The sequence below is a fragment of the Musca vetustissima genome, unplaced genomic scaffold (genome assembly GCF_032173495.1).
Source record: "Musca vetustissima isolate MV318-11 ecotype Yass unplaced genomic scaffold, APGP_CSIRO_Mvet_v1 utg68499, whole genome shotgun sequence".
Classification (NCBI taxonomy): domain Eukaryota; kingdom Metazoa; phylum Arthropoda; class Insecta; order Diptera; family Muscidae; genus Musca; species Musca vetustissima.
Genome location: NW_026882294.1, coordinates 27296 through 39709, shown reverse-complemented (window position 1 = coordinate 39709; position 12414 = coordinate 27296). Strand labels below are relative to the sequence as shown.

General features: G+C 35.5%; 1 protein-coding gene across 1 annotated transcript; it reads left to right on the top strand.

The window, feature by feature from the left end:
• Nucleotides 1–2182: 2182 nt before the first annotated feature.
• LOC133328614 (carbonic anhydrase 2-like) lies at nucleotides 2183–10681 on the top strand. The gene is made up of 6 exons (XM_061537157.1): nucleotides 2183–2326; nucleotides 7113–7131; nucleotides 7446–7558; nucleotides 9665–9755; nucleotides 9819–10081; nucleotides 10331–10681. Exons 1-6 carry the CDS (start codon nucleotides 2183–2185, stop codon nucleotides 10679–10681), a joined length of 981 nt encoding a protein of 326 aa, XP_061393141.1.
• Nucleotides 10682–12414: the final 1733 nt, after the last annotated feature.

Here is a 12414-nt window from a genome sequence, read left to right as displayed (position 1 = left end):
TATTTTTTTCAAGCCTCAAAAATAGGCGTGGATTTTGTTTTAATATTTTTTTCAAAGGCGTGGATTTTGTTTTAATATTTTTTTCAAAGGCGTGGATTTTTTTAAATATACTTTTTTTAAGCCTCAACAACAGGCGTGGATTTTTTTAAAATATTTTTTTCAAGCCTCAACAATAGGCGTAAATTTTTTTAAAATATTTTTTTCAAGCCTCAACAATAGGCGTGGATTTTTTTAAAATATTTTTTTCAAGCCTCAACAATAGGCGTGGATTTTTTTAAAATATTTTTTTCAAGCCTCAACAATAGGCGTGGATTTTTTTAAAATATTTTTTTAAGCCTCAACAATAGGCATGGATTTTTTTAAAATATTTTTTTCAAGCCTCAAAAAATAGGCGTGGATTTTTTTTAAATATTTTTTTCAAGCCTCAACAATAGGCGTGGATTTTTTTTAAATATTTTTTTCAAGCCTCAACAATAGGCGTGGATTTTTTTAAATATTTTTTTTAAAGCCTCAACAATAGGCGTGGCTTTTTTTAAAATATTTTTTTTCAAGCCTCAACCATAGGCGTGGATTTTTTAAATATTTTTTTTTTTCAAGCCTCGTAGTCTCCTGTCCGCAAACTTAGTTATTTGTGGTATTTTGAATGTTCACCTCATGGGGGAGGGTATAAAAAGTTCGGGACACCCGAACTTAACAAATTGTTTATTTGTTTTGTTTTCTTATTTTATTCAAAAAAATCCGTCGTCAAGAGTTTTACCCCCCCGTTAACATTTATATGTATTTATGTATGTATTTAAATTATCCGGATTTACTGCTGCCTCACATCATTTGCAACTCACATCAAAACTATGCTAATATCTGTTCAAAATTTTGTCACTTTCTCAGGTCAATTTGAATGGGAAAACAATAAAAGAAATCACGTTTTGCTATTTGAAATCTTTATTCAAATATGCATAAATATTCATTATAAAAAGACTTACATGCCTACATATATTTCTTGAAAAGGCATTATATAACCTATTTTTTTTTTTTTCTTTTCTGAATTGTTAAATATTTGATTACCAGCGTCATAGACCTCATTGATAGTTTAACGAATAATTTATAATTTATGAAAAATAAACTGTATCCCAATTCCGGCCACAGCCTATTCGGTGAACAAGTAACAAGTCAATTTACATTAAAATGTGATCTAATTCGCATAAGTCGTTTACGGATTATATTAACAAACATTTTCAACTTTGACTTGAAGATTTTCTATAAAAACAAAAAATGCAGCATCGTTTCGTTTCAGTTTTAAAAGTATTGAGCTAAATAACGGTTTATAGTGAGATTTTTCGATAAAAAAAGTGTCTCTTTTAGTTCGATAACAATGGTGTCGCACAGTACCTTACTTAAGAAAATATATTTGTTATTGCCGTTCGCATATCCTAACCTTAATCAAAACGGTAATAAAGTGTTTGATATTATTTACAATAAATATATAAAAATAAAAATATATATTAATTGTGTCAGGTGTAAACTAATAATAAGAATAATATTATTAAACAAGGAAAAACGTCATTAAGGCCCGGGCGAACATTCTATACCCTCAACCAAAAGGTGTACATTTCAAATACCTGTAAAGATTTGTTACCTACTGTAGATTCAAAATATCATATTACTCCCGTTTGATTGAAAAACGTGTCCAAAATCCCCAAATGTCCAAGAAACAATGCTGATCAATTTTGGTGGGAGATCTGCTACCCAATGAGTATTAAAATTTCCAAATAATAGTTAATTCTGTTGAAAATCGTGCCCAAAAACCTTATGATGGAGGAGTATAACAAGACAAATTGTCGTTAAGTTCAGCAACGCCAAGAGGCCTGGTTTACGCCACCCCCTATTTTGCGCTCTACAATTGAAGTACAGTTAGAAAACAATAGCTTAGGATTTTGTCTCCCTAGGCTTCTAAGAATTCTGCGATCTTAGTGAAGTCCTACAGTCCATTTTTCATTCACATCCCTTAGATCGACTATTTCATGAATAGTATTATTCCCCACAAATTGAGTTCGAAGGCTTGGAAAAGTGCACCTGAGCAAGATTTTCCATTGAAAGCCTTATCAAACCGGTCACAAGCTGATCGCTCTCTTGGTTATGCTCTCTATGAAAACGGTTCTTCCAGCTGTGTTGCTTTTCCTCAAGCATGTGGTTTGCCTTAAATTCGCTGCGCCAACCTCAGACGAAAACTGGGCCAGAATTGACATTGAAAGGCCTACCACAATCTGAGCGTCTTCTTCTTTGTGCTCCTTATGAAACACTTCACACTTCCCAAGAATGGGATTCGAAGGTTTGCAAAAGCTGCACCGGAGTTAGACTTGCCATTGAAAGGCGATCTTTCAGCCATTTTCGTTCTGCGTTCTGAAAGACTTTCCACTTCATCACCAGCAGTGTCTTGTTCTGTATACCGAAGAGTTCGAGTATGTGTTCAGACATGATTTATCTACACGAAACTCATACGAAGACTGAGCCAGACTTGGTATTGAAAGGCCGACCACAAGCTTGAGCGCCCACTTCTTTCTGTTCCATATGAAGGACTTACCACCTCCCAAGAATTGGGCTGGAAGGCTTGCCAAAGGTGGACCTGATTCGAAGGTTTGCAAAAGCTGCACCAGAGTTAGACTTGTCATTGAAAGGCCATCTTTCAGCCATCTTCGTTCTGCGTTCTGAAAGACTTTCCACTTCATCACCAGCAGTGTCTTGCTCTGTATACCGAAGAGTTCGAGTATGTGTTCAGACGTGATTTATCTGCACGAAACTCATATGAAGACTGATCCAGATTTGTTATGGAAAGGCCTACCACAAGCGGAGCGCTCACTTCGTTCCACTCACTATAAAGGATTTATTACCTCCCAAGAATTGGGTTCGAAGGCTTGCCAAACGTGGACCTGAACCAGATTTGCCATTGAGGTCCTTTCCAAGGCTACCATAAACTGAGCGCCCTCTTCGCTCAGGTCCCTATGAAAAACGTCCCACATTTTCTCCAGCAGGGTCTTGTTCTGTATACCGAAGAGTTCGAGTATGTGTTCAGACGTGATTTATCTACACGAAACTCATACGAAGACTGATCCAGACTTGCTATTGAAAGGCCTACCACAAGCGGAGCGCTCACTTCTTTCTGTTCCCTATAAAGGACTTACCACCTCCCACGAATTGGGAAGGCTTGCCAAAGGTGGACCTGAGCCAGATTTGCAATTGAGGACCTTTCCAAGCCTAACACAGGCTAATCGCCGTCTACGATCTGCTCCCTATAAAAGACAAAAGACATTGTCTTTTGATCTTTATGCAAAAGACTTCAAGCATGCGTTCTGTCATGATATCGCTGTGTCAACCTCACACGAAATCCATATACTGAGTCAGATTTGCCATAGAATGACTTACCACAAGCTGAGCGCCCTCTTCATTCTGCTCCCTATGAAATGCTTCCCACTTCTTCAGCAGTGTCTTTTTCTGAATGCCGAAGACTTCAAGCATGTGTTCTGTCATGAATTCGCTCCGCCAACTACAGACGAATACCAAATACCGAACCGGATTAGCCATTGAAAAAAAGCCAGCACCTAAGCCAGCCACGCCATCGATATCGAAGACTGAGCCATATTTGCCATTGAAAAGCCTACCACAAACTGAGCGCCCTTTTCATTGTGCTCCTCATGAAAAACTTCCCAAGAATAGGGTTCGAAGGCATACAAAAGCTGCACCTGAGCTAGACTTTCCATTGAAGACTTTCCCAAGCCGACTTGTTATGTATACAGAGGACTAAGATGCTTAAATTATTCTGTCATGAATTCGCTGCGCCAACCTCAAGCTAAGTCCGATTTGCCATTGTAAGGCCTACTACAAGCTGAGCGCCCTCTTCGTTGTGATCATGGCCCAATAAATAGATCGTGTAAGAAGCGAATACAATCGATAATTTTGCTACAAAATCTCTCAAACTGTCAAATTTGTTGTTTACGTTTTCATTCGATTAAGTCAAAACGAAAGCATTTCGACAGTTCGGGTGAAATCATTCTTCCCACTTCCCAAGAATTGGGTTCAAAGGCTTGTAAAGCTGCACCACTTCCAATAATTGGGTCCAAAGGCTTGTAAAGCTGCACCTGAGCCAGATTTGCTACTGAAAGGCCTACCACTAGCTGTCTTCGTTCTGCTCCTTATAGAAGACTTCACACCAGTAGTGTCTTCTTTTCTGTTTGCTGAAGACTTCGAGTATGCATTCAGACGTATAATCGCTGCGCGAACCTTTTTTAATTGAGAAATGTCTATTTTCTTAACAAGCTTGAGTTTCATTGTTTTGCAAGTGGGAACAATGTTTTCCATAGTTTGCTAAGAATTTCCATGTTATTTGAGAACCCAAATTGAAGAGGCAGCTGTCAATCATGCAGAAGCAGGTGCTCCATGATCTAATTATTGACCACACTTATCACCTCCTTATGGGTCTTCTTTCTTTAAATTTACTGGTCGGTTCCTTACCAATTGTGTTCTATCCGAGGAAGTGGAGGTATGGTCGGACTTATCCTTACCCTCAGTTTGCAGCACGCAATTATTCCTACGTTTAGTCTTAACCATTTTTCACTTTTGTGCTCTGGATAGCTGATTTTTTAAAGAATATTTTTGAATATTATCCCCCTTAAATCGATGTGCAAATTTCTTACATCAAGTGCTACATTATCTTATTATGGACCGCCTCTATCACTTCCTCCTTCATGGCAGAGCTCTTTTCTGTAGAGCCACTTGGCAACCTTCGCTTGAGACGGCGGCTCCTTACCAATTGCGATCTGTTCGAGAAAGTGGAGGAATAGTGGGACTTATGTTTTTACTTATTTTACTGTTTGCAATTATTTCTCCGTTTCCTTGTGGTGTCTTTGACCCCTTCATCTACCATATTCTCAGTCTCTTCACAACTCTTGCCCCACTAAAACGGTGGTATTCTTAGTTTCGTGTTTAGTCTCAGACTTTTAGTTCCCGCCTGTCACAGAAGGTTGGGTCGAGATTGCTCGTCCCCTTTCTTCACATTTAGTTTTGTCTTTTGGCAGCGTGCTTGTAGCGAAAGCCTCAAATACAGTACACCAATACCAATACACCACATCTTTATGAGATATTTACCAAGATCTCAGGATGCTGACCGGGCGTCACTCATGGGTAGATCAACGACACTTGTCGGTATTAAGTTAGTTAGGCTGTGAACCTTGATATTTATACCCTTCACCACACTGTGGTACAGGGTATTATGTCTTTGTGCATATGTTTGTAACAGGCAAAAGGAAACGAGATAGACACATGTTTCCTTTTGAGAATATGCATAGAATCACTTTCTAAGTCGATTTAACAATGTCCGTCCGTCTGTCTGTCTGTCCATCTATTTTTGTGAGCAAAGTACAGGTCGCATTTATGATCCGAATTGGATGAAATTTGGCACAGCTCATTTGTTTGGCCCAAGGACGAACCCTATTGAAATTGGGAAAAATCGGTTCAGATTTAGATATAGCTCCCATATATATATTTAACCGATTTAATGTAAACGGTCCCTATATATCTTTCGATTTGCACGAAATTTGGTACAGCCTAATCATTTAGGTCTAGAATGATGTCTGCCAAGTTTCGTGAAAATCAGTCAAGATTTAGATATAGCTCCCATATATAGTTTCGTCCGATTTCATGTAAATGGTGCCCCAAAGTCCCTATATATCTTTCGATTTGCACGAAATTTGGCATAACGTATTGAATTAATCCTAGAGTGATGTCTGCCAAGTTTCGAGAATATCGGTCCATATTTAGATATATCTCCCATATATAGTTTCGCCCGATTTCATGTAAATGGTGCACCAAAGTCCCTATATATCCTTCGATTTGCACGAAATTTGGCATAACATACTGACTTGAGCCTAGAATGATGTCTGCCAAGTTTCGAGAAAATCGGTCCAGATTTAGATATAGCTCCCATATATAGTTTCGTCCGATTTTATGTAAATGGTGCACCAAAGTCCCTATATATCCTTCGATTTGCACTAAATTTTGCACAACGTACTGAATTGAGCCTAGAATGATGTCTGCCAAGTTTAGAGAAAATCGGTCCAGATTTAGATATAGCTCCCATATATAGTTTCGTCCGATTTTATGTAAATGGTGCACCAAAGTCCCTATATATCCTTCGATTTGCACTAAATTTAGCACAACGTACTGAATTCAGCCTAGAATGATGTCTGCCGAGTTTAGAGAAAATCGGTCCAGATTTAGATATAGCTCCCATATATAGTTTCGTCCGATTTTATGTAAATGGTGCACCAAAGTCCTTCGATTTGCACTAAATTTGGCACAACGTACTGAATTGAGCCTACAGTGATGTCTGCCTTGTTTCGTGAAAATCGGCCTAGATTTAGATATAGCTCCCTTTTATTATAGATTGATTTTAAGTAATTGACGCACCAAGGAACCAATAGGAATAAAACGTTCCGAAATTAGTATAACCTAACCTGTGACAAGTTTGTTTGAAATCGCTTAATATTTGGATAAAGCTTCCATATATATTTTCGCCCGATTTCAAGTAAATTGGGCATCAAACTGCTCATGTTAGTCAGATTGACATCAAATTTTGCACAACTTACAAAATTGAGCATAGAATTACGTAGTTGCGTTTTCTAAAAGTACAGATATAGCCCAACGGATGACCTATTTATATTTGTTTGAAGTCGATTTACATACTTTTGTCCCATTGTAACAAACGAATGGCATGTTTATGGATAGATCTAGGTGGATTCACATTTAGATAAATATCACATATTTTATTTCATCCAATTTCATGTTAATAGTCCTGTTTAATATACCCATAGTGGTGAAGGGTATCATATAGTCGGCCCCGTCCGACTTTACTACTTGCCTTACTGGTTTTCTTCTTATATCCTTCCATATTTGAAAGGCATTTAAAATACATGTAATTGTTCGGTACCTTTATATATCTAGTTAACAGGTGGAACAAGTTCCATAATATAGATCATTTGCTCCATATTGTTCTGACTTCTAGATAGTTACTTTGTATCGCTCTCTTTTGTGGTTATTTTTGTTTTTTTTTTTCGCTCATATAGTTCCGTGTTGGAGCTCTTAGTAAGTAGTTCAATTTCCAAATTAATTATATGAAGTTCCCTACCATATTAATTTTGTTTTAAATGTACACCTCATGGTAGAAGGTATATGGGCTATTCGCTTTCCATAGTTCCCAATAAAACCAATAAGTATTAGATTTAATTAATGGTCCCCTTTCAATTGGGCGCCATATTATTTTTTTAATTTAATGCTTTTTATTAATTTGTTAATTTATGTTTTTTTATTTCCCAATACATTGCATTCTAATAAATATTCAATTTCCTCTAACGAAGTAGCGGATATAACTAATCGAAATTAAAATTAATTCATTTTAGGGCAATCTGGCACCTCAAATGCTGAATGGTCATATGCCGATACGAATTGGGGTACAAATTATCCCCAATGTAACGGTAATCGCCAATCACCAATACACATACAGTCACAAAATGTAAGTCGCATAAATTTGTAGCTATTTTTTTATGTTTATGTTTATGTTTATATTATATGAGAGTTGATTTATTTTGTGTTACTTTTTTATTACAAATTCATCAATTTCATATAAAAACAAAAATAGACTCGGCATTTTATGACTTTTTTATATATTATATGAGAGTTGATTTATTTTGTGTTACTTTTTTATTACAAATTCATCAATTTCATATAAAAACAAAAATAGACTCGGCATTTTATGACTTTTTTTGGTAGAAAGTCATAAATTATTTAAATATTTATTAGATGAAGGTCAAGGTGGTTATGGTGATACTCTAAACGATGAAATGATTACTTTTTATATTTTATGGGTAACTAATTAGAAAATAAAATCGGATACACTCCAAAAAAATAAAAATAAAAAAATAAACAAAAAAAAAAAAACAATGAAGAAGATGCCGACAGATAGGGAAATAAAATATTATTAAAATATTATTAATATATTATATATATATTGATGGCTTTCTTTATGAGTTTTAACATATATATTTATTAAATATATAACATTGCTATAAGCGTGATTTTTTTAGAGAAATTTTCTAAAGGATCACATGACCAATAGGCGTGGATTTTTAAAAGAAATTTTCTAAAGGACCACATGACCAATAGGCGTGGATTTTTAAAAGAAATTTTCAAAAGGATCACATGACCAATAGGCGTGGTTTTGTAAAAGAAATTTTCTAAAGGATCACATGACCAATAGGCGTGGATTTTTAAAAGAAATTTTCTAAAGGATCACGTGACCAATAGGCGTGGATTTTTAAAAGAAATTTTCTAAAGGACCAGTAGAACCAATAGGCGTGGATTTTTAAAAGACATTTTCTAAAGGACCAGTAGAACCAATAGGCGTGGATTTTTAAAAGAAATTTTCTAAAGGATCACATGACCAATGGGCGTGGATTTTTAAAAGAAATTTTCTAAAGGATCACATGACCAATAGGCGTGGATTTTTAAAAGAAATTTTCTAAAGGATCACATGACCAATAGGCGTGGATTTTTAAAAGAAATTTTCTAAAGGATCACATGACCAATAGGCGTGGATTTTTAAAAGAAATTTTCTAAAGGATCACATGACCAATAGGCGTGGATTTTTAAAAGAAATTTTCTAAAGGATCACATGACCAATAGGCGTGGATTTTTAAAAGAAATTTTCTAAAGGATCACATGACCAATAGGCGTGGATTTTTAAAAGAAATTTTCTAAATGTTCACATGACCAATAGGCGTGGATTTTTAAAAGAAATTTTCTAAAGGATCACATGACCAATAGGCGTGGATTTTTAAAAGAAATTTTCTAAAGGATCACATGACCAATAGGCGTGGATTTTTAAAAGAAATTTTCTAAAGGATCACATGACCAATAGGCGTGGATTTTTAAAAGAAATTTTCTAAATGATCACATGACCAATGGGCGTGGATTTTTAAAAGAAATTTTCTAAAGGATCACATGACCAATAGGCGTTGATTTTTAAAAGAAATTTTCTAAAGGATCACATGACCAATAGGCGTGGATTTTTAAAAGAAATTTTCTAAACGAACACATGACCAATAGGCGTGGATTTTTAAAGGAAATTTTCTAAACGAACACATGACCAATAGGCGTGGATTTTTAAAAGAAATTTTCTAAACGAACACATGACCAATAGGCGTGGATTTTTAAAAGAAATTTTCTAAACGAACACATGACCAATAGGCGTGGATTTTTAAAAGAAATTTTCTAAACGAACACATGACCAATAGACGTGGATTTTTAAAAGAAATTTTCTAAAGGATCACATTACCAATAGGCGTGGATTTTTAAAAGAAATTTTCTAAAAGGATCACATGAGCAATAGGCTTGGATTTTAAAAAGAAATTTTCTAAAGGATCACATGACCAATAGGCGTGGATATTTAAAGAATATTTTCCAAGGACTTGCGGACCATAAGGCGTGGATTTTTTAGCAGACCAATAGGCGTGGATATTTTAAAGAATATTTTTTCAAGCACTAGCAGACCAATAGGCGTGGATTTTTAAAAGAAATTTTCAAAGGATAATATCTAATATAATATATATTTTTATTGCAGACATACCTATTGCCAACAAAGCCATTAAGGTTTAAAAATTACGATATACCTCTGCTGGGTCCCATTGAGCTCACTAATAATGGTCACTCAGGTGAGCGTCATATACACATGCATTCATATAAACATTTAATAATTTTGAAAATCTTATTTCCAGTTGAATTTTCGGTAACCGAAACAGTAGATGGTCGCATACCCACTATTACTGGTGGCATTCTGAAAGGAACCTACGAGGCGGTGGGTGTACATTTCCACTGGGGTGGTCCCGGCAGCAAAGGTTCCGAACATATTATTGATGGCCGGCAATTTGATGTTGAAATGCATATTGTCCATAGGAAAACTACCTTCGCCACTATGGAAGAAGCCACCCAGTCGCCATATGGAATTGTAGTTTTGGGTGTAATGTTCAAGGCGGTTCAGGTAGGTTGCGCAGATATTTTAAATTTACAATTTAAAGAATTCCATTAAGAGTTATTCGACAAACTGCAATATTAAAAAACATCAACACACATTTGAATTGAATACCGCAGCGATTTCTATATAATACCTGCCTAGCTCCAAAAAGTATATATTTTAAAGCATACTTTTAGGCATTTCTCATACAACCTCAAACCATATGAAATTTTATTATAATATTTTTATCTAAAAATTTATTTTCTTTCTCCCCAGAATCCCGATCGTTATTATCCCGGCTTAAATAGAATCTTCAATAAATTATCAAATGTCGAAACGTACGGCTCATCGACATTCCTCGATGGTTCAATATCATTGGGTCAATTATTGGGTGATTTAAATACGAAAAATTTCTTCACCTATAAAGGTTCGTTGACAACGCCCGGCTGTTCGGAGGCTGTATTGTGGCATGTCTTCCCCGACCCTATGCCAATTGCTCAAGAACATATAGAGAAATTTTGGACTCTAACCGATTCAAATGGTCAACCGTTGACAAATAACTTTAGACCAACACAAGACTTAAATGGTCGTAAGATCTTTTATCGGGTAGGATTTAAAGCAATTTAATAAGTTAAATGAGATTTAGTGAATTATGTGTTCATAAGTTATTTATTTAAAATATTTATTTATTATTAAAATTAGATAAACAAATTATTTATTTATTATGTACAAACATTAATTGAAATTAAAATTTACAAATTGAAAAGAAAAATGAAATACGTGTGAGTATTATTTTAATATTATTTATATTAGGTTGGGGAAAAATAAATCCATTATTTGTATATGAACTATAGGACTTTATTTAACATGCTTCTGAATGTCCGATTTGGGCCAAATATGCACCGTTTTGTTGTATGATTTGTTGCCATTTTAAAGGTAACTTCATAATGCCTCTCTAATAGAAGTCCTGCTCTCTATTTTCAAAAAACTCTAGTAGTCGATTTTCACAGTCCTCCTCGATACCACTTTTTCATCATTAAAGTAATTTTGCAATGCAAGAAAAGTCACTATAGATGAGTGTGGCCTAGCCTGGTGGAACACGACACCTCGCCAATTGGCCAATTCTGGCCGTTTCTGGTCAATTGCCATCTTCAAACGGTCCAGTTGTTGACAGTAAAGCATTTAGCATTTGGCCATATGAAAGCAACTCATAATAAATAATCCCCTTCCAGTCCCACCAAATGCATAACAGAAACATCCTGGCCGTTAGTTCTGATGTGGTCACCATTTGTAAATTGACTATTATTAAGGTTTTTATTTGGGAAAATGATACCAAATTAGGAACTTCAACGTACGGAAAATTAAGCGCGGCCTTTCTATGGGAGACATGTAGAAACATGTATCTTTACTTCTTAAAATAATACCAATTCAGAGCTTTCACACAAACGAACAAGAGCCGGTATTAGATGGGGCTTTTTAAAAATACTGACATTTTCTATTTTAAATTTTGAGAACAGAAGATAGTTGCTAGAGACCAGGACCTGGAAAATCATCGTATGCGCAAGGAAATGAATATCGAATGTGGCTATTCTTACGATTTCGAATTTCATGCGGTCCAATAACACGGTCTGTAATTTGATATTTAATTTTCACCTGATAGTTATTTACTGCGCAATAGAACCCATCTAAAAGTCTTGATCGCTTTTAGGTATTTTGGGTGTGCACCTCATGAAAGAGGGTTCGAACGAATATAACGACGTTTTTGATTGTTTTTTTTTTACGAAAATAAAAAAGAGTTATAGTGTCACCCGTTCAGGCGTCAGTTCACCTGAAGACGATTTGTAAACCCTTCACCTCACTGTGGTACAGGGTATTAGGTCACCACTGGCCCAAGGACGAACCCTATTGAAATATATATTTTAGTCCGATTTTCGTAAGTGGTGCACAAAAGAGTGTATGTTTTTCGATTTCCACGAAATTTGGCAGAGGGTATTGAATTAAGTTTAGAATGACGTGTATTAGGATTTTAAAATTGGTTCACATTTCCCCATATATATTTTCGTCCGATTTTATGCAAATTGTGCACCGAAGAGCCTACAAATAGATGACTATAGGTGATGTGGTATCTAGTAATCTATGGATGTTCTTCTGTGGACAGAAGGCTGTGATTTTAAGGATAAATGGTTCTCCTTCTATGGATAAAAACGGTCTAACTATGGATAGCAGTTGTATAAAAAGTTCGGTTATAATAATATCACCTGTTGTGAGCTTCTTTTTATAGAAAAAAGAACGCCTTTCTTTTATGGAAAGGATAGTCTTATCCTTCTATGGGTATAAGACTGCGTTTCTACGATTTTAAG